This window comes from Gouania willdenowi, chromosome 24 (genome assembly GCF_900634775.1).
Source record: "Gouania willdenowi chromosome 24, fGouWil2.1, whole genome shotgun sequence".
Taxonomy (NCBI): domain Eukaryota; kingdom Metazoa; phylum Chordata; class Actinopteri; order Blenniiformes; family Gobiesocidae; genus Gouania; species Gouania willdenowi.
In genome coordinates, this window is record NC_041066.1 from 6,718,776 (window position 1) to 6,741,761 (window position 22,986).

General features: G+C 41.5%; 1 protein-coding gene across 6 annotated transcripts in view; it reads right to left on the minus strand.

Annotated features, from left to right (window-relative positions):
* Positions 1-324: 324 nt before the first annotated feature.
* Positions 325-22,986, minus strand: part of LOC114457498 (uncharacterized) — a 63,335-nt gene continuing 40,673 nt past the window's right edge. For 3 of the 6 annotated variants that reach the window (XM_028439389.1, XM_028439387.1, XM_028439386.1), the window contains 13 exons: positions 6,007-6,235; positions 5,773-5,901; positions 5,446-5,573; positions 4,756-4,984; positions 4,522-4,650; positions 4,202-4,329; positions 3,497-3,725; positions 3,264-3,392; positions 2,944-3,071; positions 2,240-2,468; positions 2,006-2,134; positions 1,691-1,818; positions 325-495 (listed from right to left, as the gene is read on the minus strand). In XM_028439389.1, coding sequence (XP_028295190.1) covers positions 325-495; positions 1,691-1,818; positions 2,006-2,134; positions 2,240-2,468; positions 2,944-3,071; positions 3,264-3,392; positions 3,497-3,725; positions 4,202-4,329; positions 4,522-4,650; positions 4,756-4,984; positions 5,446-5,573; positions 5,773-5,901; positions 6,007-6,235 — 2,115 coding nt within the window. Of the gene's footprint in view, positions 496-1,690; positions 1,819-2,005; positions 2,135-2,239; positions 2,469-2,943; positions 3,072-3,263; positions 3,393-3,496; positions 3,726-4,201; positions 4,330-4,521; positions 4,651-4,755; positions 4,985-5,445; positions 5,574-5,772; positions 5,902-6,006; positions 6,236-6,696; positions 6,825-7,023; positions 7,153-7,256; positions 7,314-7,439; positions 7,540-7,685; positions 7,809-8,000; positions 8,182-8,273; positions 8,380-8,479; positions 8,571-11,842; positions 12,017-12,171; positions 12,254-12,337; positions 12,458-13,754; positions 13,887-22,986 lie in introns of those variants that run through there. The other 3 variants (XM_028439392.1, XM_028439390.1, XM_028439391.1) reach the window with 3 other exon arrangements.

Consider the following 22,986-nt stretch of genomic DNA (forward strand, 5'->3'; position numbering starts at 1 on the left):
TTAGGAGTCTCGTCAGTCCCTTCTAAAGTGGCCGATTTCTCCTGGTTGATTTGCCTTTTCTTCCCCGAATTTTTTTTTACAAATTAAAATTTATGATTTCTTGAGATACCCGGAAGGAAGCTCAGCTCAGGACTTGTAAGCAAAATGTGTTTGCTCATTTTATGTTTTGTCTATTCCTCAAACAACTAGTTGACAGGCTAGGTCACACTCCAAAGCAAAGAAGGAAAAACAAATATATCATAATTTTTGACATGAAGATTTAATTTTTTTTCAACAAGAACGATTGAACATGAGACTTCATTCACTCTGATGGCAATGCTCTTCTCAGCGGCGCTGGGTCGTGAAGCGACCTTGTCCCTGACCACCGGGGCCTTTTCCAGAGCCGATGCTCAGTTTAGGGGCCATGCCCACCCGGGGGGCGACGGGTCTCTCGTTCACTGGCTTTGTCTTCATCTCCTCCACATTCAGACTCACCTCACCTCGGAACATTATGGGCTGCAGAGAGATAATCCAAGTCAGTATGTTTAAAATAATCCTTTACATACGGCCGCTTAATTCACCACCCACATTATTCACTGGTTAAACTGGAGATAATTTTTCTTGTCCTGAAGCATTGCTGTGTCACTTGTAGGGATGTAACGATTAATCATAAGGCAGTTAAAAATCGATTCATAGGTATCACTGTTCACATCGATACTGTGAAAATTGAATCGCAGTACTTTTTTTAGGTACCAGAAGTGTTGGCGGTGGGAGGAATATGCTACTACTTTCTTTCTGGCCGCCTTCTCCTCTTAAACAAATTCATATATTATTCCTTACCCCTTTAGCACCGAAAGAATATCTGTAATATTACGTGAATAACTGTAAAAGTCACGTTTTTCTTTTAGCTCTGTCTGCTAGCATAGCATCTCTTCTTCACTGCAAGATATCTGCATGCCAACCGACCACTGGGTTACCAGCGTCCTCTGCTGGTCCAAACAAATGTCTGACCTAATTACAGTGCAATGACTGTTTTTTTTTTTTTAAATCCAAGGCACAAAATACATTTTCAGTTGCACTTTTAAAAAGAAAAACTATTATGCAATTTTGCATTGTTTACTATAGAATCAGAATTGAAATTCATAGGCTTCTTCTTCATTTGTATTATTCCTTTATTTATTTTATTCAAGATTTATTTTCAGTTGAATTGCATTGTTTTGAATAGTTTATCAAGGGATTATTTTGACAATGAAAAAATAAAAGGTAAACAGTACAGTTTTTTATAGTTTTGAACCCAAAAAAAATAAAGTCATATGTCTACAGTCCTATTTTGTAAAATAAATCGTGAGAGAATCGTATCGTGAACCCAGTATCGTGAATTGAATCGTATGGGGAGTTGAGTGAATCGTTACATCCCTAGTTACTTGTCATTAGTGTGTCAAACTGCATGAAATGTACTAGAGTTTAGAATTTTCTGATATTTTACAGCTGGAACAGGGATTTAATCACATACAAGAATGATTAACTCCTGGAGAACACAGACAAAATACATTTTTTTATTTCATGTTACATTATTATTCAATCTAAAACAGTGAATGGATTTAAACATTTGATGCACCAGGCTGGCCAATCCCAACTACACCATACAATTAAATCAAGAACCAAGCCACCACCATGTGAATGAAAGTGGGTAATGAATTTTGATACATACCCCTTCTAACTTCTCCTCCAGGATTCTTTGAACAGGATCAGAATCGTCGAATGCCACGAATCCAAAGTTGGGCGACTTTCTACCAATGCCCTTGGGGTTAATCCACAGCTTCACCACATTTCCATATGCTGCAGGAACACAGAAGCAGAACAATTCAAGAACACAAACTTTGGTAGCATTGAATCAAAATATTTGGAAATCATTTTACCACAAAAATGTTATCAGTTCAACTTATCACTCTTTTTTTTAACCCGATGTACCTAGTATGTTTTTATTTAGACTAGTGTAACTACTGGTGTTTTGCAAAAAACCTACTCATGAAGAACTTCTTGAGTTCGCTCTCATCAATGTCATGTGGAAGGTTTTTAACAAACAGCTGGTGACTGTCATGGTATCGATCAATATGCTTGTTGTTCACATCCCCAGGCTCACCATCTCTGCCACCTGCCAGTCAAAGCAACAAGCAGAAGAGAAATTACACACCGGGTCACTTCTCTAGTGTGTAAAAACAAGACAAATATTCCTTAAGATGCAAAAATGAATATTTACCTTCATTAACAGAGCTCAGGTGGGGTTTTCCTGTTTGTGACGGCGGTCCCTTGCCTTCGCGCTCAGGCATCATTCCGCTTTCCACGATGCCTCGTGAACCTCCGGGTCCCTGATCATTGCGCTTCATGTCTTGAGGATCATGGCCCCCGCCGCGGGTCTCTTGTTCACGGACTGCCCTTGTTTTCTTCCTTTGCACATTCAGACGCACCTCACCTTGGAACATTATGGGCTGCAAAGAAATAATCCGTCAGTATATTAGAATAAATCTTTACATACGGCCGCTTAATTTACCACCCACATTATTCACTGGTTAAACTGGAGCTAATTTTTTCTGTCCTGAAGCAGAATTCGAGACCAAACATGATTAATTTCAGCTGCAGCTTATCAATCGTTCTGTGTAAAACAGTTTCATATATTTATGTTGTGTTGTAACATGAAAATGTTGTAGTGTACTACAGTTTAGAATTTTATGATATTTAAAGCTGGAAAAAGGATTTAATCACATACAAGAATGATCAACTCCTGCAGAATAAAGCATTAGGAGACAAAATTTTTTTTTAAAACTTTCATTTTACATTATTAATTCAATCTAAAACTGTGAATGGATTTGGACATTTAATACACCAAGCTGGCCAATATCCCAACTACACCATCCTATCCCACCACCATGTGAATGAAAATGGTTAATACATTTTGATACATACCCCTTCTACTTTCTCCTCCAGGATTCTTTGAACAGGATCAGAATTGTCAAAGACCACAAATCCATAGTTGGACAACTTTCTACCAACGTCCTTGGTGTTAATCCACAGCTTCACCACATTTCCATATGCTGCAGGAACACAGAAGCAGGACAATTCAATAACAGTTTATTAGTACCAAACTTTGGTAACGTTGAATCAAATTATTTTTAAATCATTTCAACAGCTATCAGTTCAACTTATCACTCTTTTTTTTAACCTGATGTACCGAGCATGTCTTTATTTAGACTAGTGTAACTACTGGTGTTTTGTAAAAAACCTACTCATGAAGAATTCCTTGAGTTTGCTCTCATCAATGTCATGTGGAAGGTTTCCAACAAACAGCTGGTGACTGTCAGGGTATTGAACAATACGCCTGTTGTTCACATCCCCAGGTTCACCATCTCTGCCACCTGCCAGTCAAAGCAACAAGCAGAAGATAAATTACACACCGGGTCACTTCTCTAGTGTTAAAAACAAGACAAATATTCCTTAAGATGCAAAGAGGAATATTTACCTTTATTAACAGAGCTCAGGTGAGGTTTTCCTGTTTGTGACGGCGGTCCCTTGTCATCGCGCTCACATATCTTTCCGCTTTCCACGATGCCTCGTGAACCTCCGGGTCCCTGATCGTTGCGCTTCATGTCTTGAGGATCATGGCCCCTGCCGCGGGTCTCTTGTTCACGGACTACCCTTGTTTTCTTCCTTTGCACATTCAGACGTACCTCACCTTGGAACATTATGGGCTGCAAAGAAATAATCCGTCAGTATATTAGAATAAACTTTTACATACCGCCGCTTAATTCACCACCCACATCATTCACTGGTTAAACTGGAGCTAATTTTTCCTGTCCTGAAGCAGATTTCGAGACCAAACATGATTAATTTCAGCTGCAGCTAATCAATCGTTCTGTGTAAAACAGTTTCATATATTTATGTTGTGTTGTAACATGAAAATGTTGTAGTGTACTACAGTTTAGAATTTTATGATATTTAAAGCTGGAAAAAGGATTTAATCACATACAAGAATGATCAACCCCTGGAGAATAAAGCATTAGGAGACAAAATATATATATTTTTTATTTTATGTTACATTATTAATTCAATCTAAAACTGTGAATGGATTTGGACATTTAATACACCAAGCTGGCCAATATCCCAATTACACCATCCTATCCCACCACCATGTGAATGAAAATGGTTAATACATTTTGATACATACCCCTTCTACTTTCTCCTCCAGGATTCTTTGAACAGGATCAGAATTGTCAAAGACCACAAATCCATAGTTGGACAACTTTCTACCAACGTCCTTGGTGTTAATCCACAGCTTCACTACATTTCCATATGCTGCAGGAACACAGAAGCAGGACAATTCAATAACAGTTTATTAGTACCAAACTTTGGTAACGTTGAATCAAATTATTTTTAAATCATTTCAACAGCTATCAGTTCAACTTATCACTCTTTTTTTTAACCTGATGTACCTAGCATGTCTTTATTTAGACTTGTGTAACTACTGGTGTTTTGCAAAAAACCTACTCATGAAGAATTCCTTGAGTTTGCTCTCATCAATGTCATGTGGAAGGTTTCCAACAAACAGCTGGTGACTGTCAGGGTATTGAAGAAACCGCCTGTTGTTCATAACCCCAGGCTCACCATCTCTGCCACCTGCCGGTCAAAGCAACAAGCAGAAGATAAATTACACACCGGGTCACTTCTCTAGTGTGTAAAAACAAGACAAATATTCCTTAAGATGCAAAGAGGAATATTTACCTTTATTAACAGAGCTCAGGTGGGGTTTTCCTGTTTGTGACGGCGGTCCCTTGTCATCGCGCTCACACATCTTTCCGCTTTCCACGATGACTTGTGAACCTTCAGGTCCCTGATCGTTGCGCTTCATGTCTTGACGATCACGGCCCCTGCCGCGGGTCTCTTGTTCACGGACTGCCCTTGTTTTCTTCCTTTGCACATTCAGACGCACCTCACCTTGGAACATTATGGGCTGCAAAGAAATAATTTAAGTCAGTATATTTAGAATAAACCTTTACATATGGCAGCTTAATTCACCACCCACTTCATTCACTGGTTAAACTGGAGCTAATTTTTCCTGTTCTGAAACAGATTTCTAGATCACACATGATTAACTTCAGCTGCAGCTTATCAATTGTTCTATGTAAAACAGTTTATTTGTAACGTGAAAATGTTGTAGTGTACTACAGTTTAGAATTTTATGATATTTATAGCTGGAAAAAGGATTTAATCACATACAAGAATGATCAACCCATGGAGAATAAAGCATTAGGAGACAAAATATATATATTTTTTATTTTATGTTAAATTATTATTCAATCTAAAACAGGAAATGGGTTTAAACATTTGATGCACCAGGCTGGCCAATCCATTCTACACCATCCAATCCCACCACCATGTGAATGAAAATGTGTAATACATTTTGATACATACCCCTTCTACCTTCTCCTCCAGGATTCTTTGAACAGGATTAGAATCGTCAAAGGTCACGAATCCAAAGTTGGGCAATGTTTCATCAAAGATCTTGGTGTTAATCGACAGCTTCACCACATTTCCATATGCTGTGGGAACACAGAAGAAGGACAATTCAATAACAGTGTTTTAGCACCAAAATTTGGTAGTGTTGAATCAAAATTTTTTGAAATCATTTCACCAGAAAAATATTATCAGTTCAACGTATCACTATTTTTTTTAACCTGATGTACCTAGCATGTCTTTATTTAGACTAGTGTAACTACTGGTGTTTTGCAAAAAACCTACTCATGAAGAATTCCTTGAGTTCGCTCTCATCAATGTCATGTGGAAGGTTTCCAACAAACAGCTGGTGACTGTCAGGGTATTGAAGAAACCGCCTGTTGTTCATAACCCCAGGCTCACCATCTCTGCCACCTGCCAGTCAAAGCAACAAGCAGAAGATAAATTACACACCGGGTCACTTCTCTAGTGTGTAAAAACAAGACAAATATTCCTTAAGATGCAAAGAGGAATATTTACCTTTATTAACAGAGCTCAGGTGGGGTTTTCCTGTTTGTGACGGCGGTCCCATGCCAACGCGCTCACACATCTTTCCGCTTTCCACGATGCCTTGTGAACCTTCAGGTCCCCGATCGTTGCGCTTCATGTCTTGACGATCACGGCCCCTGCCGCGGGTCTCTTGTTCACGGACTGCCCTTGTTTTCTTCCTTTGCACATTCAGACGCACCTCACCTTGGAACATTATGGGCTGCAAAGAAATAATTCAAGTCAGTATATTTAGAATAAACCTTTACATATGGCAGCTTAATTCACCACCCACTTCATTCACTGGTTAAACTGGAGCTAATTTTTCCTGTTCTGAAACAGATTTCTAGATCACACATGATTAACTTCAGCTGCAGCTTATCAATTGTTCTATGTAAAACAGTTTATTTGTAACGTGAAAATGTTGTAGTGTACTACAGTTTAGAATTTTATGATATTTATAGCTGGAAAAAGGATTTAATCACATACAAGAATGATCAACCCATGGAGAATAAAGCATTAGGAGACAAAATATATATATTTTTTATTTTATGTTACATTATTATTCAATCTAAAACAGGAAATGGGTTTAAACATTTGATGCACCAGGCTGGCCAATCCATTCTACACCATCCAATCCCACCACCATGTGAATGAAAATGTGTAATAAATTTTGATACATACCCCTTCTACCTTCTCCTCCAGGATTCTTTGAACAGGATTAGAATCGTCAAACGTCACGAATCCAAAGTTGGGCAACGTTTCATCTAAGATCTTGGTGTTAATCGACAGCTTCACCACATTTCCATATGCTGTGGGAACACAGAAGAAGGACAATTCAATAACAGTGTTTTAGCACCAAAATTTGGTAGTGTTGAATCAAATTTTTTTTAAATCATTTCACCAGAAAAATATTATCAGTTCAACGTATCACTATTTTTTTTAACCTGATTTACCTAGTATGTCTTTATTTAGACTTGTGTAACTACTGGTGTTTTGGAAAAAACCTACTCATGAAGAATTCCTTGAGTTTGCTCTCATCAATGTCATGTGGAAGGTTTCCAACAAACAGCTGGTGACTGTCAGGGTATTGAAGAAACCGCCTGTTGTTCATAACCCCAGGCTTACCATCTCTGCCACCTGCCAGTCAAAGCAACAAGCAGAAGAGAAATTACACACCGGGTCACTTCTCTAATGTTAAAAACAAGACAAATATTCCTTAAGACGCAAAAATGAATATTTACCTTTATTAACAGAGCTCAGGTGGGGTTTTCCTGTTTGTGATTCTGAAGGAACACCATCTAATTGTGATGCATGAAAACAAGACAAGACGTGTGTGAGCTCATTCACTATCCTACAACTAAACCTACAAGAAAACATCAACACGTGAACCACTCCTACTCTAGAAGTTTAAATCTCAGCATTACCAGATTTAGGGCCTCGTGGAGGGAGACGCCTTTTGTTGCGAGTGCGCAGGTCTTTGGGGTGCAGGGGTATTTCCATCTCTGATTGGGACTCAACTTCAGGCTACACCAGATAAAAAAGACAGAACAAAAAATCAAAAGATTACCTCCTCATTTGAATGTTTTGTTGTGTTTTAATTACACACACAGCTACGTTCATGGCAGGTAAACAATATTACTGTTTTCATTTGCATAAAGAAGGTGCTATACCTGTGTTGCTTTGACAACATGAGGGGGGATCCCAGAGGGGGTGACTGTACCAGCTTTCCTCTTTTCTTTTTTCTTCTCCTTTTTTGCCTTATTTTTGTTGGTCATCACAGTCCAGGAGGATGTCTGTGAGGAGGACAGTAATAATCAAATATATCATAAAGGATTCATCTTTGAACAAATGCAACTACTGTTGAGTTAAAAACCTTTTAGAGTCAAAGATTCAACACAGTCCTCAAAATAAAATGTTTAGGAAGGACCATCACTGTACTTTGTCTCATATACATGTTTTAAATAAACTATAGACAACTGTTTTACCTCGTGTGCCTCTTGGGTATTTGGTGGAGATTCCACAGGAACTGGTGACTGTGCTTTCTCCTTAATTTCCTCCAGAACCTTCTTTTCTCTTTCAGGCTTGAGCTCCTCTGCTTTAGATTCTGGTTCAGGCTCAGGTTTTGGTTCTGGAGCTGGCTCTTCCATTGGCTCCTCTACTTCATTACTGTGGATCATGAATTTTTCAGATTAATCTCTATAAACGGACTTTAGTTGTGTTAGATTTTCTCCGTAGGGCTCTGCTGAACATTTACTTACGTGACAGGGTGAGGTTCATAATAGGTGGTGCTGTTTGGACTTTCTTGCAGAGGCTCAGGGGATGGCTGCCTCTCCTTTGGCTCCTCTTCCACATTTTTCTCTGATTCTAGAGGACGGAACAGAGGAATGGGGAAAATGAGCGTACTACTCTGAAATTAAACAGTAAGGATAATTAAAAAAGTAAAAATAAAAAATGAACATCTTACTTTCTTGAAGCTCAGCATGAGAGTCTCCAAACACTTCATCCTCATAGCGGAAGATGTCGTGGTGTACATAAAACTTGTTGCCAACCAAACCCTGGAAACATTCATAGTACCAATGTTAAAATGAATCGTTACACCAAAAGGTGTGCTATCTGGCGATATTAGATCTTTAAAGATTAAAACATGACGACAATCTGCCAAATCACGGAAATTGTACAACCATCTGTTGTTCACATTTATCCCTCGCGGTGCCATGTCTGTGTGCCATATATCTGTGGCCCATACACAGCACATCCAAAGGTTTTTTTTCTCTACCAAATCACACTATTTACAAGTCAGGTTCATGTCAGCACTATAGGCACACTGAACAAATATTAAGCGCTTAAACGGTGCAGAAGTACGCTCCACTCCCCCTCCCTCCCAAAGCACAAACACACTGCTGTGCTGCTTTCTCTGTGTTAGCAGCTGTCTGTCTGTCCTCTGTTTAAACTCCATCAGTTCTGAGTGTTGGAAACACTGAGAGACGTTTGAGGAAACACTGAATTTTTTTCTCTTCTGTAACAAATTGTCTCGCTCCGCAGCAGGAGTGTGATATGGCTCTGCTGCTGCTTCATAAAGGGACCACGTCCTAAATGTGGTTTATTTTAAAAACTACTATCAGCAGCTCAGATCTGCCCTGAAAGAAGCAACACTACATAATCTAATCACACATTTCAGCCTTAATGAAGGAAAAAGTCAAAAGCGGCACAAAATGTTGATATATATTTGTATTCTCTTCTGCTTCTCGACGAAGGCAGTCACATTCTCTGTTTCTCCCTCCCTTCCGCCCTTATCTTTCCCTGCTGCTGCTTTGTCTGGTCCTGTGAGCCTAACAAGAGCCTCTCTCTGCGACTCATCCAAAACCGGAATAATGGAATTAATTAGTTGGTCTCTATTTAGTTGGTGCTATCGACCAGATTTTTTCGACGAAAACAACCGGGGGTGGTGAACCCACATATCCAAGCGGGACGTTTGCGGCTGGATATGCACTTGACCCTTGGAATAAGTGGCGAGTTGTGTGTCTGTCCATCCTTTCCGTGGAAGACGTGGAGGAGATCTACATAATTGGAATAATGATAGTAGGCATGCTGCTGATCGGAGCTGGTGGCTTCCTAATCTATCGAAAAGTCCGTACTACGCTGGCGACTGTTTTGGAAAAGTTGCCAGTGATTTCTGAAGGATGCAGGGCTCTGAACACTCAGACTCGTGTTGGTCGATATCAAAAGCAAGTTGCTTATGGATCGTCTACCCGTTATGGATAACAACTGGGAGAATTTGGAGGCCCGGCTTGGAAGTAATAGTTAGGCCACTCATTGGGTTACAGCAGAGAGACCCAGGACAGCAGGCTATTGAAAATTGACATAACTTGTATCAAAACACATTGCTTATCTTCCTTTTGGCTCCCCAGCTTGCCAAGGCTAAAGTCAGGGTTGTCTCATCTCTTATCACCAGGAAGTTCCTGCACCCCTACATTCCCACCTGGAACTGTTGCCACACGTCATCTGGTTGTTGTCAGTAGCGCAGCTACAGGTCTTCAATTTCAAATGCCCTTTTCGGCCATCTTCCCGCCCCCCCCATCCATGCTGCATGGAGGCGTGGTTGCAGCGCCCATTGGCAGCACGTCCATGTCCCCAAACGGCTGGAATCCTGTTGTTCTTCCCACCCGAACCCCTCCCCCAGCCCACCTCCCACCCAACCCTTCCCACGTGCCTTATCTTGAGTTCTTTGACTGTGTCATGCTTAAATTTATGTATTCATATAGTGGGAGCTTAAGTAGAGTTGTCAGTTATGGGCAAATGAGTATGTGTTTGAAGGTTGGATGTACAAAGAGGTGTACATACTCTGTAGTGTTATAAAGCGGTATATTTATGGGTGCAACATAAAATAGCGTGGTTTAATTCTGTGGGACATGCGCATGATACTTCTTCCCGCTCCTTTTTGGACATGTACAATACATTTATAGAGAAAGTATTTGAGAGCTGGTTTGTATAATCTCATTCATTGTTTGTCCATACTACTTTTTAAAATTTAGCTTTTCTTCTCTTTTTTCTTTATTTTTTTTTACATGTTCAAAATGAACTAAACTAAACACGTGGAGAAAATATCAGCGTGTACATGTTTCTCTGTTTGCTCTGAGCACAGCTGTTGCAAGTGCCCGCCTATAACTTCCGGGAACTAATTGAGTTTATTTCAAACTTCCCTTGTCATAACTTTCTCTCTAAATGGCTCTGATTGCGTCTGGCTATGACGCCCCTCCCCCCTCTTATGTACCGTCCGTAAATTATTGCAGTTATTGGCGACAATTTACCTAAAATCCCAGTTATGTCACTCGGAATCAATGGAATCGATTTGGCCACCAATAACTTTCGGGAACTATTTGAGTCTCTCTGAACGGCTTTGTCTGCGTGCGGCTCGCATGATGTCTTAAACCGGAACCAAAAGTACTGTGCTCAATACGGCGAGGGAGCCGTAATCTCAAAATAAAATGAAAGTTAACGCTTTAAAATGTAACTAAAGAATCCAAAATAATGCATGCACACCCTCGGCGTGTGTGCAAGCTTTAAAAAAAAGTTTCAGGTCGAACAGACACTGCGTCATGGAGATATGCACCACACACACATACACAGACAGAAGTTCCTTGCTTTTATAGAGATGAGTGTATTACCTCAAAAGCAAATGGAAATCACTAGACTGATATGCTGTCCTGTTATGTAGCAAGTGGTGCAAATGCTACACCACTTTTGTTAAACAAAGTAAAAAGACTGTGTGACTAAAATAACTTGTCAGCCTTGTTGTTTGATGTTAATTGTACTTAGAACCAGTTTGATAAAATGCTTACATACATTTTTTAAATGTTTGAAAATTTTGCTGACTTAAATTATCTTTTTTCCATGATTTAAAGTAGGTGAATTGGTTTGTTTTATTAAATAATTTTAAAATAGTCTAAATGATCTGAATGAAACCCCCCCCATATCCACCACCTCTACCTTCAAGTCGGTGCTTATCACAAATGACCCTGTGACCACTGGCGTCACCAGTCCCATTGTGCAATTAGGTAATTGTCTATTGTTCTACTTAAACCACACAGTTATCAATAGAATAATTGAAGCCTACTTTCTTCTAGCGTGCTCAAGTATATTTTAATAACTATGACGTCTCTTTCCAACCATTGTTGGAAAGAGACAAGGCATTGGATTGCGAACACAAAATTCCACTGTTGTCAGGAAAAAAAAAAGACCACATTGATAAATGTTGCATAGTGACAATAAACCAGAATGGAACAAAATGATTTTTTAGGTGAACAAGATAACGCATAAAAATACTCACGTCTGGAGCAAGCACAAACGTCTGCATGAACTTCCTCATTGGTTGGCCACTGTTGGACAGCTCTCCAAGTACCTGCACCATAACTCCATCACCCAGCATGGCATGGGCATTCACGTGCGAGATCTCTGCGCAACATTCACTGAACTGCAGTGACATGACCTTCTTGTGGATTTCCTTAAAGACAAGATAGATACAAAAATAATTTAAAATCAATAATAAAAACCACTTGTTAAAAACATAGCAGTGACTCCTTAATTTTACTGAACTTTAAAAGTCAAGACAATTAAACACGTTGAATCACAAATAATTCAAGATTTGGCAAAACTTACCTTTGGCTCATACACAGCTTCAGCCAGCTTTCCATTTGGATCAAGTCCTCCATGAACATAGGAGGATTTATTCCCATAAAATCTTATTAAAAAAAAAAATGCAATGTTTTAATTAATTAATCTGGTAACAATGCAATTGATTAGTGCATTTGACGCCTTTATTTACCTGTGCAAAGAAGCTGGAGCCTCGTTGAGGACTTTATAATACTGCCTCACAAACTCCTGTCCTACAACCAGGGGACTTGGATTCTCCATCACAATTTGTTTTTGAAAACAAAGTTAGGTGCTGTAAATGAAAAAAATGGGAGGACATCAGACAACATCATATTGTCTAAAACAAGTACTATCAAATACATTATAACTAAAAAACAATAATCATAGGTGATCCAATCTTTGATTCCAGCCCTCCAAACAGGCTCGCCAGGCAACATACAATGTCATAACTCATGTTTATCTTTGTTAGTTTTAATTCAAACTTCATTGACCACAGACCACAGGTCATAAACCTAAAGCGGAATGAATGCATCATCACAACACACTCAAACACCTATTACCAGTGCTATCAGGCTGATTTAGCAGTTTCTACATACCATCTTCCTGTGCCCCTCATCCATTCCATTTTAACTCAGCTTAACAATTAATATTATCAATTAATTATTGTCTAGACCATTACCCTAGAACATTATAGAAGCTACGGAAAGAAGCACGTTGTTGTTGTTTTTCTCATTCGTACAATTGCAGATTTGTCTGAAAACCTAAATTTGGGGTACCGACTGGAAGCATACATTTGCTAACACTTTGTCAAAAAGAAATGTTGCATACATGTTGGGGGGATACAAATCAGGTTTTTGAGCTTGTTAGATGGCATCTTGATTTGTTTGGAGTCATATTATTCAAGCCACATTCAAATTCTTCGTTTCCGAGGTAAACAACGCAGATAATGTTTGAGGAGAAACAGCAGCGATAGACACAAGCTTCCTGTAAACATTGTGTGGTTTCGCTATCGCTTTTGACCACCTTGACAATGCACAGGATGATTGAGCCCCATATAGGCAAGACGATAAAAAGTTAATGAATACACAAGTGGCAAGATTGCTTTGTTTTAATGCAAACATCCAACGCGCAAAGTAAAAGCGGTAAAACAGTGTGGCAGACATACCGCTCAACCGGTGTTTCAAATCAACTTGGGACCATATTACCTGGTGACCAATTTCCTCCTGTGTTGCAGGTTACTGAGTATATCCTCAATAAAACAGGATGCCAGTTGAACGGGGACACCGATAAAAGCCGTCGTGGTGCTAAGCACTCTGATCGAATAATAATACAGGCGCTACTAAAAATATCCCCTCAAAATAAGCAGTGGGGTTGAACCTCACCAAAAGTCGAGAAAATACAACTAAAACTTACGCCATCAAACCAGCCATAATCAAGGCAATAAGTCAAGAGCTTAGCGGCGCGACATGACCAAACAACATGAGGGAAATTCATTAAATACAGCTAATTACAATACAGTGATTTTCGGAGCAGCTAGCCACTCGCCAGCCACCAAACACCTAAGTGAACATCTAAGATTGCTAACTTACCTTGTGAAAGACCTTTATCTATGTAGACAAATATATTGTAATAAATTATGAGTGTACAACAGTAAACTGTTCAGTGATGGACTAATAGGACGACTCCCACGGTACACAACAGTTTAGAAGCTCTGCTGGGCTTAAAATGGAAGATTCAAAGTATAGCTTCTATTTCTTCTTTCATCCCTGTAATTTGGAACAAAACATGCCTTTCATCTTAATAAGCCAATGAAATGTATTCTACAATGACATCACATGAACATTGAAGAAAAGTCAAGTGAAGACAGGGCCTTTTATTGAGCGGGGGGGGGGGATAAAGGGGAGAGCTATTTGGGGCCCATCGATTAAGTCAGCAAATGATGGTCCATTGTTGTATGAATCTGTGATAACTATATTTATTTATTTATTTATCTTAATAATATCTACTGATATCCAGAAATTTTATTATTATTTGCGCCATAGTATATGGTAATTTTAAAGATGTAAATCCTTGTTTTAATCAGAAATAAAATGGGTACAAAGTGTCCAAAAACTGTGGAAATTTGATTTTAAAAACAAAGAATATGGTTAAAAGTTGCAAATTACAGGTAATGCAATTTAAAAAGTATGAAGAATTAATTTGAACTGGCAAATAATGGGCATGAAAAATCGGGAATTTGGTTAAATTGGCCAAAATAAGCATGAAATATGGTGAAAAGATGACAAAAGTGACAATAATGGGTCGACATACTGTATGTGACACTAAGTGGGAAAAGTGGTGACAAGCGTTTATAAGTGCCAAAAATGTCTTGACAGTTGAAAAAATGTGCATAAAAGCCATTGAAATTTGATGGAGAAGGGGCAGAAATGGGAGTAGTGTCGCAAAAATGCATTAAAAGGAGCAAAACAATGGCAAGAAAAAGGGACAAAAATAGGTTTAAATATGGCGTTTGGTGTTTTTTAAGATAAAAGGTAAAAATGAGCAATAATGGGCTCATATTGTTCAAAAAATATTCTGTTTCTTGAAGGTATTTTGCGACCCCCTTCGAGTGTCTTGTGACCCCTAGGTTGGGAAGCCCTGTCTTAGACGTTAGTTGTTCAACTTTTCTGAGTGGAAATTTTGACCAGTGGCTTCATCTTTTTACGCAAACATCCAACGCGCAGAGTTAAAGCGGTAAAACAGTGTGGCAGACACGCCGCTCAACCGGTGTTTCAAATCAACTTGGGACTATTTTACCTGGTGACCAATTTCCTCCTGTGTTGCAGGTTTTTGAGTAAATCCTCAATAAAACAGGATGCCAGTTGAACCGGGACACAGATAAAATCCGCCGTGGTGCTAAGCACTCTGATTGAATATTAATATGGGCGCTACTAAATATATCCCCTCAAAATAAGCAGTGGGGTTACCTCTGTGTCGAACCTCACTAAAAGTCGAGAAATTACAACTAAAACTTACGCCATCAGGCTACTCGTAATCAAGGAAATAAGTCAAGTGTTAGCGGCGCGACATGACCAAACAAAAAAGGGGAAATTCAATAAATACGGCTAATTACAATACAGTGATTTTTGGAGCAGATTTTCATTACAGTAGCGACATACCTGACAGGTAACTTTAATTATTAGCTGGCAGGATTCCACCAGTTCTGGTTACAATCAGACAATGCAGCTAACCTGAAGCTAGCCACTAGCCAGCCACCAAACACCTAAGTGAACATATAAGATTGCTAACTTACCTTGTGAAAGACCTTTATCTATGTAAACAAATATATTGTAATAAATTACGAGTGTACAACGGTAAACTGTTCAGTGATGGACTAATAGGACGACTCCCACGGTACACAACAGTTTAGAAGCTCTGCTGGGCTGAAAATAGGAAGATTCAAAGTATAGCTTCTATTTCTTGTTTCATCCCTGTAATTTGGAACAAAACATGCCTTTCATCTGAATAAGCCAATGAAATGTATTCTACAATGACATCACATGAACATTGAAGAAAAGTCAAGTGGAGACAGGGCCATTTATTGAGCAGGGGGGGATAAAGGGGAGAGCTATTTGGGGCCCATCGATTAAGTCAGCAAATGATGGTCCATTGTTGTATGAATCTGTGATAACTATATTTATTTATTTATTTATCTTAATAATATCTACTGATATCCAGAAAGTTTATTATTATTTGCACCATAGTATATGGTCATTTTAAAGATGTAAATCCTTGTTTTAATCAGAAATAAAACAAGTTAATAGTGACCAAAAACTGCGGAAATTTGATTTTAAAAACAAAGAATATGGTTAAAAGTTGTAAATTACGGGTAATGTAATTTAAAAAGTATGAAGAATTAATTTGAACTGGCAAATACTGGGCATGAAAAATCGTGAATGTGGTTAAATTGGCCAAAATAAGCATGAAATAACGTGAAAAGATGTTAAAAGTGACAATAATGGGTCGACATACTGTATGTGACACTATGTGGGAAAAGTGGAGACAAGCGTTTATAAGTGCCAAAAATGTCTTGAAAGTTGAAAAAATGTGCATTAAAGCATTTAAATTTGATGGAGAAGTGGCAGAAATGGGAGTAATGTTGAAAAAATGCATTAAAAGGAGAAAAAATATGGCAAGAAAAAGGGACAAAAATAAGTTCAAATATGGCGTTTGGTGTCGTTGAAGATAAAAGGTAAAAATTAGCGAAAATGGGCTGATATCATTCAAAAAGTATTCTGTTTCTTGAAGGTATTTTGCGACCCCCTCCGAGTGTCTCGTGACTCTTAGGTTGGGAATCCTAGACTTAGAAGTTAGTTGTAAAATTTTTCTGAGAGTAGAAATTTTGACCAGTGGCATCATTCTCATCTCGAACCCAAAATCGATCATGAACTAGGGATGCATCGAAATAAAAATTTGTGGCCGAAGCCGAATAAAATATAAACGCTTGGCCGATTACTGAATGTGGTTGGTAAGTTTTTCAGTATTTTTATAAATAGTGCATAAATAGCCTAAAATAAATTTTTAGACATGTTTTTTTTAATGAAACTAAATATTCTGACACTTTTTAGATATTCCAGTAGCTTCTGCTTTTCAAAAAAGAACAACAAAGTTTTTCATTTATATTAGCTCTTCAAATAAAACAAAATATGCATTCTAAAAAAAAACAAAAAACTAAAGTGCATTAAAGGGGAGGTATAGAAAAAAAAATCACTTTATAATGATTTTGCTACAGTATTACACATCCCTTTAACCTCATTCAGTATGGGGTGCCAAGTGTAAAAAATTAGTATAAAAGTTGTAGCTAACACATTTTCATTATGTATTATTGTGGCGAAATTATTAGTTATGCTTAATAATATATTTACTCATATATTTTAATCCTTAAGCCTTGGGTTGTAACTTTCCATTGTGTTATTTTTTATGTCTTCAACTTGCTTTTCACTCTGGGTCAGGCCGCCTTCTCAAAAGCACATGATGTCTTCCCAAAACAATACTGAATCTCACAAGTCGAGATTTCAGGCACCCTCTGTGTACGCACTCACATGTCACACATACACACCCCATACACATCCATTCACACACACAAACACATAAACGCACACACCTCCACTCCATGAAATCAGCAGATACCAAGAGAACTGGTTGTTTTGACCCAAAGGAGAAACTGTCTTTCTTTTCACCCTCTGTCCTTCCCTCCTCCTTCTCTCTCTATCCTTATCTCCCGGGGGGAGGAGGGAGGGGGGACTGAGGGGAGATATACGTGATGGTTCAGTATTGTGTCGCTCTCTCTGTGTTCGGATCGCCTGGGCCAGGCGGTCACCAATTTTTTGTTCCACCTTGTACTCTTTTTATTTAGTTTAGAATAAAATCATTTTTTTATTAATTCACCAACTCTTCAGTCTGGTCGTCTTCACTCACCGGGCAGAGGGTGTCATTACAGCCAAAACGAGGTAACCTTCCTTATTTCCACCGTAACAATTGGCGTCACGAACAGGATCCCTGTCCGGCCGTGCGTACGGACGCGTCAATAGTCCTAAGCCAGTGTTTCATGTGCAGGACACCCCCGTGGAGGCTCGCACCGGCCGTTGCACGGCTGGCACGGGACAGAAAAAAAGGACCACGGTGGACCTCAAACAATTCGGCTAAAACAAAGGTGAGAAGGTGGTTTTTGTTTACAAAGCCTTCATGCTTCCTTTTGTTTCTATTCTGTCCTTTCATTTGACACCTCTGCTGTGATGCGTGATTAGCGGCGGCTCCGGTCCAGTTAAAGTTGAGTAAGATAGGAGGTACCCAAAAAGTCCTGACAGTTCTGCGTTGGTGTTGTTTATAATTCTCCTGCTAATTCGGAGGGTTTTTATATCTCCGGAGTAACGAGTGGTCGAGTTTGAAATTCTCCCTGGCTTTATATTTTCATAAGGGCAGAGGTTGAGAGGTTCCCCCCCCCATACTCCTCCCAGCTTTATATTTTTCATAAAGTCAAAAGTTGGAAGGTTCCCCTGGAAATTCTCCCAACTTTATATTTTCATAAAGTCACAGGTCGAGAGGTTCTCCGGCTGAATTTGCAGCTATTGAGAGAGTTGAGTTTGTTAAGTGCACGGCCGTGCCATTCCTGCCTGATCAGCAGATAAGCAGACTGTCAGTATTACAATGGGCAATAATCTAAGTGTAAACTCCGCTAGGACGGAGGTGGACTGGAGCGCGCCCCTCATAGATCAGATGAAGAAAAAGTATGGTGAAAGCTGCTGTGATAAACTGCAGGTTTGGGTGGAATGCTTTGGCTTTCCAGCCCGCGGAAGCATGAGCGAACGTCAGCTCGTGCAGCTGAGAGACGCTCTGTCTGAACAAAAACAGCTTTTATGCAAAACAAAGGTTAAAAGCAATTATGTGAAAGAAATGATGGCACATGAACGCTGTTTACACATTTGGCAGAAAGAAAGTGCACACAGGGCAGCTAGGGATAAAAAAGAAGCTGTTATAATGTCAAAACAGGAGAAAAATAACACTGATACATTTCTGCACACAAGCAAAAATCCTTTTCTTGCTCCTCAGATCACACACACTCAAACCACACCTCCTGCTCAACTGTATCCGGATCTCACGGCTCCACCCTCCACCGCCCCACCGCCTGCCCCTACGGTTTCTACCACGGCTCTCTGCCGCCCTCTGCTGGCAAAATTGGGTAACACAAGTAAAAATTTCAAAATTCCAAATTCACAGTGTAATGCTATTGGTCATCCGGCAGAGGGAGCCAAAGCTCCACCATACATTTACCCACAGGCTACAGCTGCAATCCCCAGCCAAACTATGACACACAATGGAGCCACAGAGACTTCATCTTCTGCTTTTCCTCCAATTTCATACACTTTGCCGACTATTCAAGTTCAGCCACCATCCTACAAACCTACATTACATGATGATGACGCTGGCGCAGCACATTTGGCCCGTCGGGCCCCACAAGCATGTCCACATGTTCAACCTCCACAAGAGCCGCAGTCTACAACCAATTCTTCAACGCAAAGTACACCCACCATCAACCACGATTGCCACTGTGGACCGCTGACACGATCACGGGCGCTGGTGGACTCCACCTCTGATTTGGACTCTCCAATCCAGAACTTCCGCCTTCCAATGATCGAATATCCAGGTGCAACAGACAATGTTTTGGTTTACAGACACATGCTGCCTGAAATGCTTACAGCAGCAAAGGATGAGTTTCCACCCATCTCAAATGGAGGAGGGCCATTTGGGGATGCTCTCTTCGCATTCTGTAAAGTTTGGCGACCAACTGGGTCAGAAATAAACAGACTTCTCAAGACTCTGCTGACTTCAACTGAATATGCCCGCATTCAGACCTTCATAGAAGCACCCCAAAATGATGGTCTGCGTCAGACGGTTCTGGGCTGGAACCCCAATGGAGAGTGGGAAAAACACGTCCAAGCCACCGTCTCACTCCTCGCTCAGACTTTCAGCGTCCGCGTGGACATGAGCCAAATTCAGGCCTGCACGCAGCTACCTACTGAGCGTGTTGACGACTACAGCCGCAGGCTGACAGCCTGTGTCGACACCTTCAGCGGCCACGTCAAGCCGCCACAAGGCTACAACACACCTGATGAATCATCCTACGAGGCCCTAGCTAAAAGCTTCCTCGTATCGGGGCTCCGCCCCTCTCTCCGCTCCACAGTCGAAACAACATTGATTGGTGGATGGCAAAAGAACCGTTGGACTGACATTCTCAAATACGCCTTACATGCTGAGGACCTTGAAAACAAAGCAAAACAAGGCAATGATGGACTGATGCTGGCAAACGCCTTCCCTGCCCTCACGTTGTTCCGACAACACCAAGACCACACTCAACGATATGCTGACCGTGGCAGGATCCAAAGAAGGACAGATGAGTGCTTCAACTGTGGCGCACTGGACCACTGGTCAAACACATGTCCCCACGGAGAACTCCGAAGAAAGCCCAACCGCAATAACAAAAAAAAATTCCCTGCCAGACGGAGAGGTGGAGATCGTCCTCCCAGGGAGAACGACCAACAGGCAGACTGACTGGCGGACGCGGGTTTGGGAGAAGCCGTGAGCGTCCAACCGAAGGATACAACGCTTACTCATCCGACTAACACTGCACCGGACACATCATCCATTTTAGCCCCAGACACACATTCCATAGAACTGATTAACAAAAAGAGACACGCGTTGCAACACCCGGATTTTCACACTAATGATCAGTTATTTAGGCTTTTTCCAGACCTAGCTGAAGAGGTGCAAGCTCAAAAAGCCCTCCAAAGAGATTTGTTGCATGAAAGGTTGTTTTTTGAATCTGAGGCCTCCCTTGATGGGCCGACATCGTATCTGTTCATGAAGGCGGACGCCTACGAAAGGTTACCGGTAACCACAATCATTGTTAACGGTACCTGCTTATTGTATTTGGCCAGCAGGAAACACACACTTTTCCCATCAATTTGTGGTTTCGAACGACTGCCCAGTGAACCTACTGGGCAGAGACCTGCTTCTTAAACTTAAAGCAGTTCTCACCTGCACCAATGCCGGCATCGAGATTGCACGACCTTTAACCTCAGCCCAAAGGTTCCTCAGACTCTCGGACTCCATAGAAGAGTCTGCTGGCACACTTTTTGTTTACAACTGGTGGGTTAGTTTTGATGATGGTTGCACGCTTAAACTTTGGGCCGCAAAACATGAGTACAGCCACTGCACAGTACACGTCTCACATTACCCAGACCATCCCTGAGGCCTTTTACGGGGACACCCGTATAAATGACACCTTAACCGCCGACTTTCTCTACTTTGACCTTCAACACGCTGCTGTTGCTGTACAGCTGACTGAAGACCAACTGCCTCTGTTTGACGTACCCGACTCTTTTCCTCACATCACGGTGGCAAAGACTTTTAACCTTCAGTGGAAGGACTTGGGACCTTTTGTTCTGCGCTGTCATCTTGCCACTGACTGGCAACAAACTCCAGCCCTTTTGACGTGGTATTCACCGGCCGCGAATGCCTATCGGGTTAAGGTTCCACCACTGACCATCGACTGCCTCCGTTCGGTTTTTGCCATCAGCCTGTCCACAGGCTATAGACTGGCCTCGCTGTCTACACCGCAGCCAGGGGACATCTCACCCCGGCTGATTTCAGTGCCACCTGGCCTATGGGCCAAGCACAAGTATGACGTTGGCCTCATCAAAGACTGTGCTCCTGTGGTGATCACACCTAAGTCCTCCTACAGGCCCCAAGGAAGCAGTACCCCCTTCGACGTGATCCTTGGATGGTATCCAACCGGCCTTTGAATCTCTCTTAAAAGAGAAGGTGATTGTGCCATGCGCCGACTCACCTGTTCTGACCCCCATTTTTCCAGTAATGAAGCCTCGCCCGGAAGGCCAACCAACCGAGTGGAGGTTTGTGCAGGACCTACAGGCTGTTAACTCAGCCATCATCCCTCCTGCTCCCCTTGTCCCAAACCCCCACACTATTCTCTCACTGATTCCACCATCAGCGAAGTACTTCTCGGTTGTGGACTTGGCCAACGCATTCTTCAGTATCCCAGTACACCCGGACTCACAGTTCTGGTTTGCCTTCATGTTCAAAGGACACCAGTACACGTGGACCAGATTGCCACAAGGTCTCACGTGCAGTCCTCACATTTACTGTTCCGCCCTTGAGCAGAGCCTCTGCTCCTTGTCCTCTCGCAGGGATCTTCCCTGCTCCAGTATGTTGATGACATACTCCTTGCAGCTCCCTCCAAGGAACAGTGTGAACATGACACTATATCTCTGCTGCTTCACCTTCATGAACATGGCCACAAGGCTTCACTTTCCAAACTTCAGTTTGTCCAGGAGGCCGTCCAATTCATTGGTCACTCCATTTCACGTGACGGGAAAACCTTGTCCAGCAAAAGAGTGGCTCCCCAAAACCTGCGACCAAAAAGCAAATGTTGTCCTTTTTGGGCATGTGCTCATTCTGCAGAAACTTCATCCCTGATTTTTCCAGCTACGAATGTCATTTGAGGGCAGTGGTGAAAAACTCACCCCCTAAGGCCCTTGTCTGGACCCCTGAAGCCCTCCGTGCATCCCTGATCTCCAACGCCCTTTCACACTGTTCGTGGATGAAAAGGGTGGTTGCATGACCTCCGTCCTGTGCCAGCTGCACGGGGACAAGCTGAAACCTTGTGGCTACTTCTCAAAGAAACTTGACCCAGTTGCAAGAGCCTTTCCACCCTGTCTGCGCTCAGTCACGGCTTGTGAGGCTGCTGTGTCTTCAGTTCGTGAAATCACTGGCTATGCTCCCCTGCATCTCCATGTGCCTCACTGTGTCACCTCCATTCTGAGAGACATGCAGACCTCACACGTCTCAGCGGCCCGCTGGCTCAAGTACCACACTACCCTGTTGGGTCTTCCTGATGTGCATGTCCGCCGTTGTTCTACTCTGAACCCTGCTACTCTCCTACCTCTCCCGGAGGATGGAGAGCCTCACTCTTGCATTGCTGCTCTCTCTCAGGTCCTGGTTCCTCGCCCTGACCTCTCCTCTGTCCCTCTCACTAACTCGGACTTCATTTTCTACGTGGATGGCTCTGCATCCCGAGACCCTGACACCGGGACTAACAAAGTGGGCTTTGCTGTTGTTTCTGACTCAGCCACTGTTTCCTCTTCCTCGCTCCCTTCTCACTACTCCGCCCAGGCCCCCGAACTCTGTGCCCTCACCGAGGCGTGCCGTCTGGCCTCCGGTAGGTCCGCTACAATCTACACTGACTCTCGCTATGCTTTTGGGGTA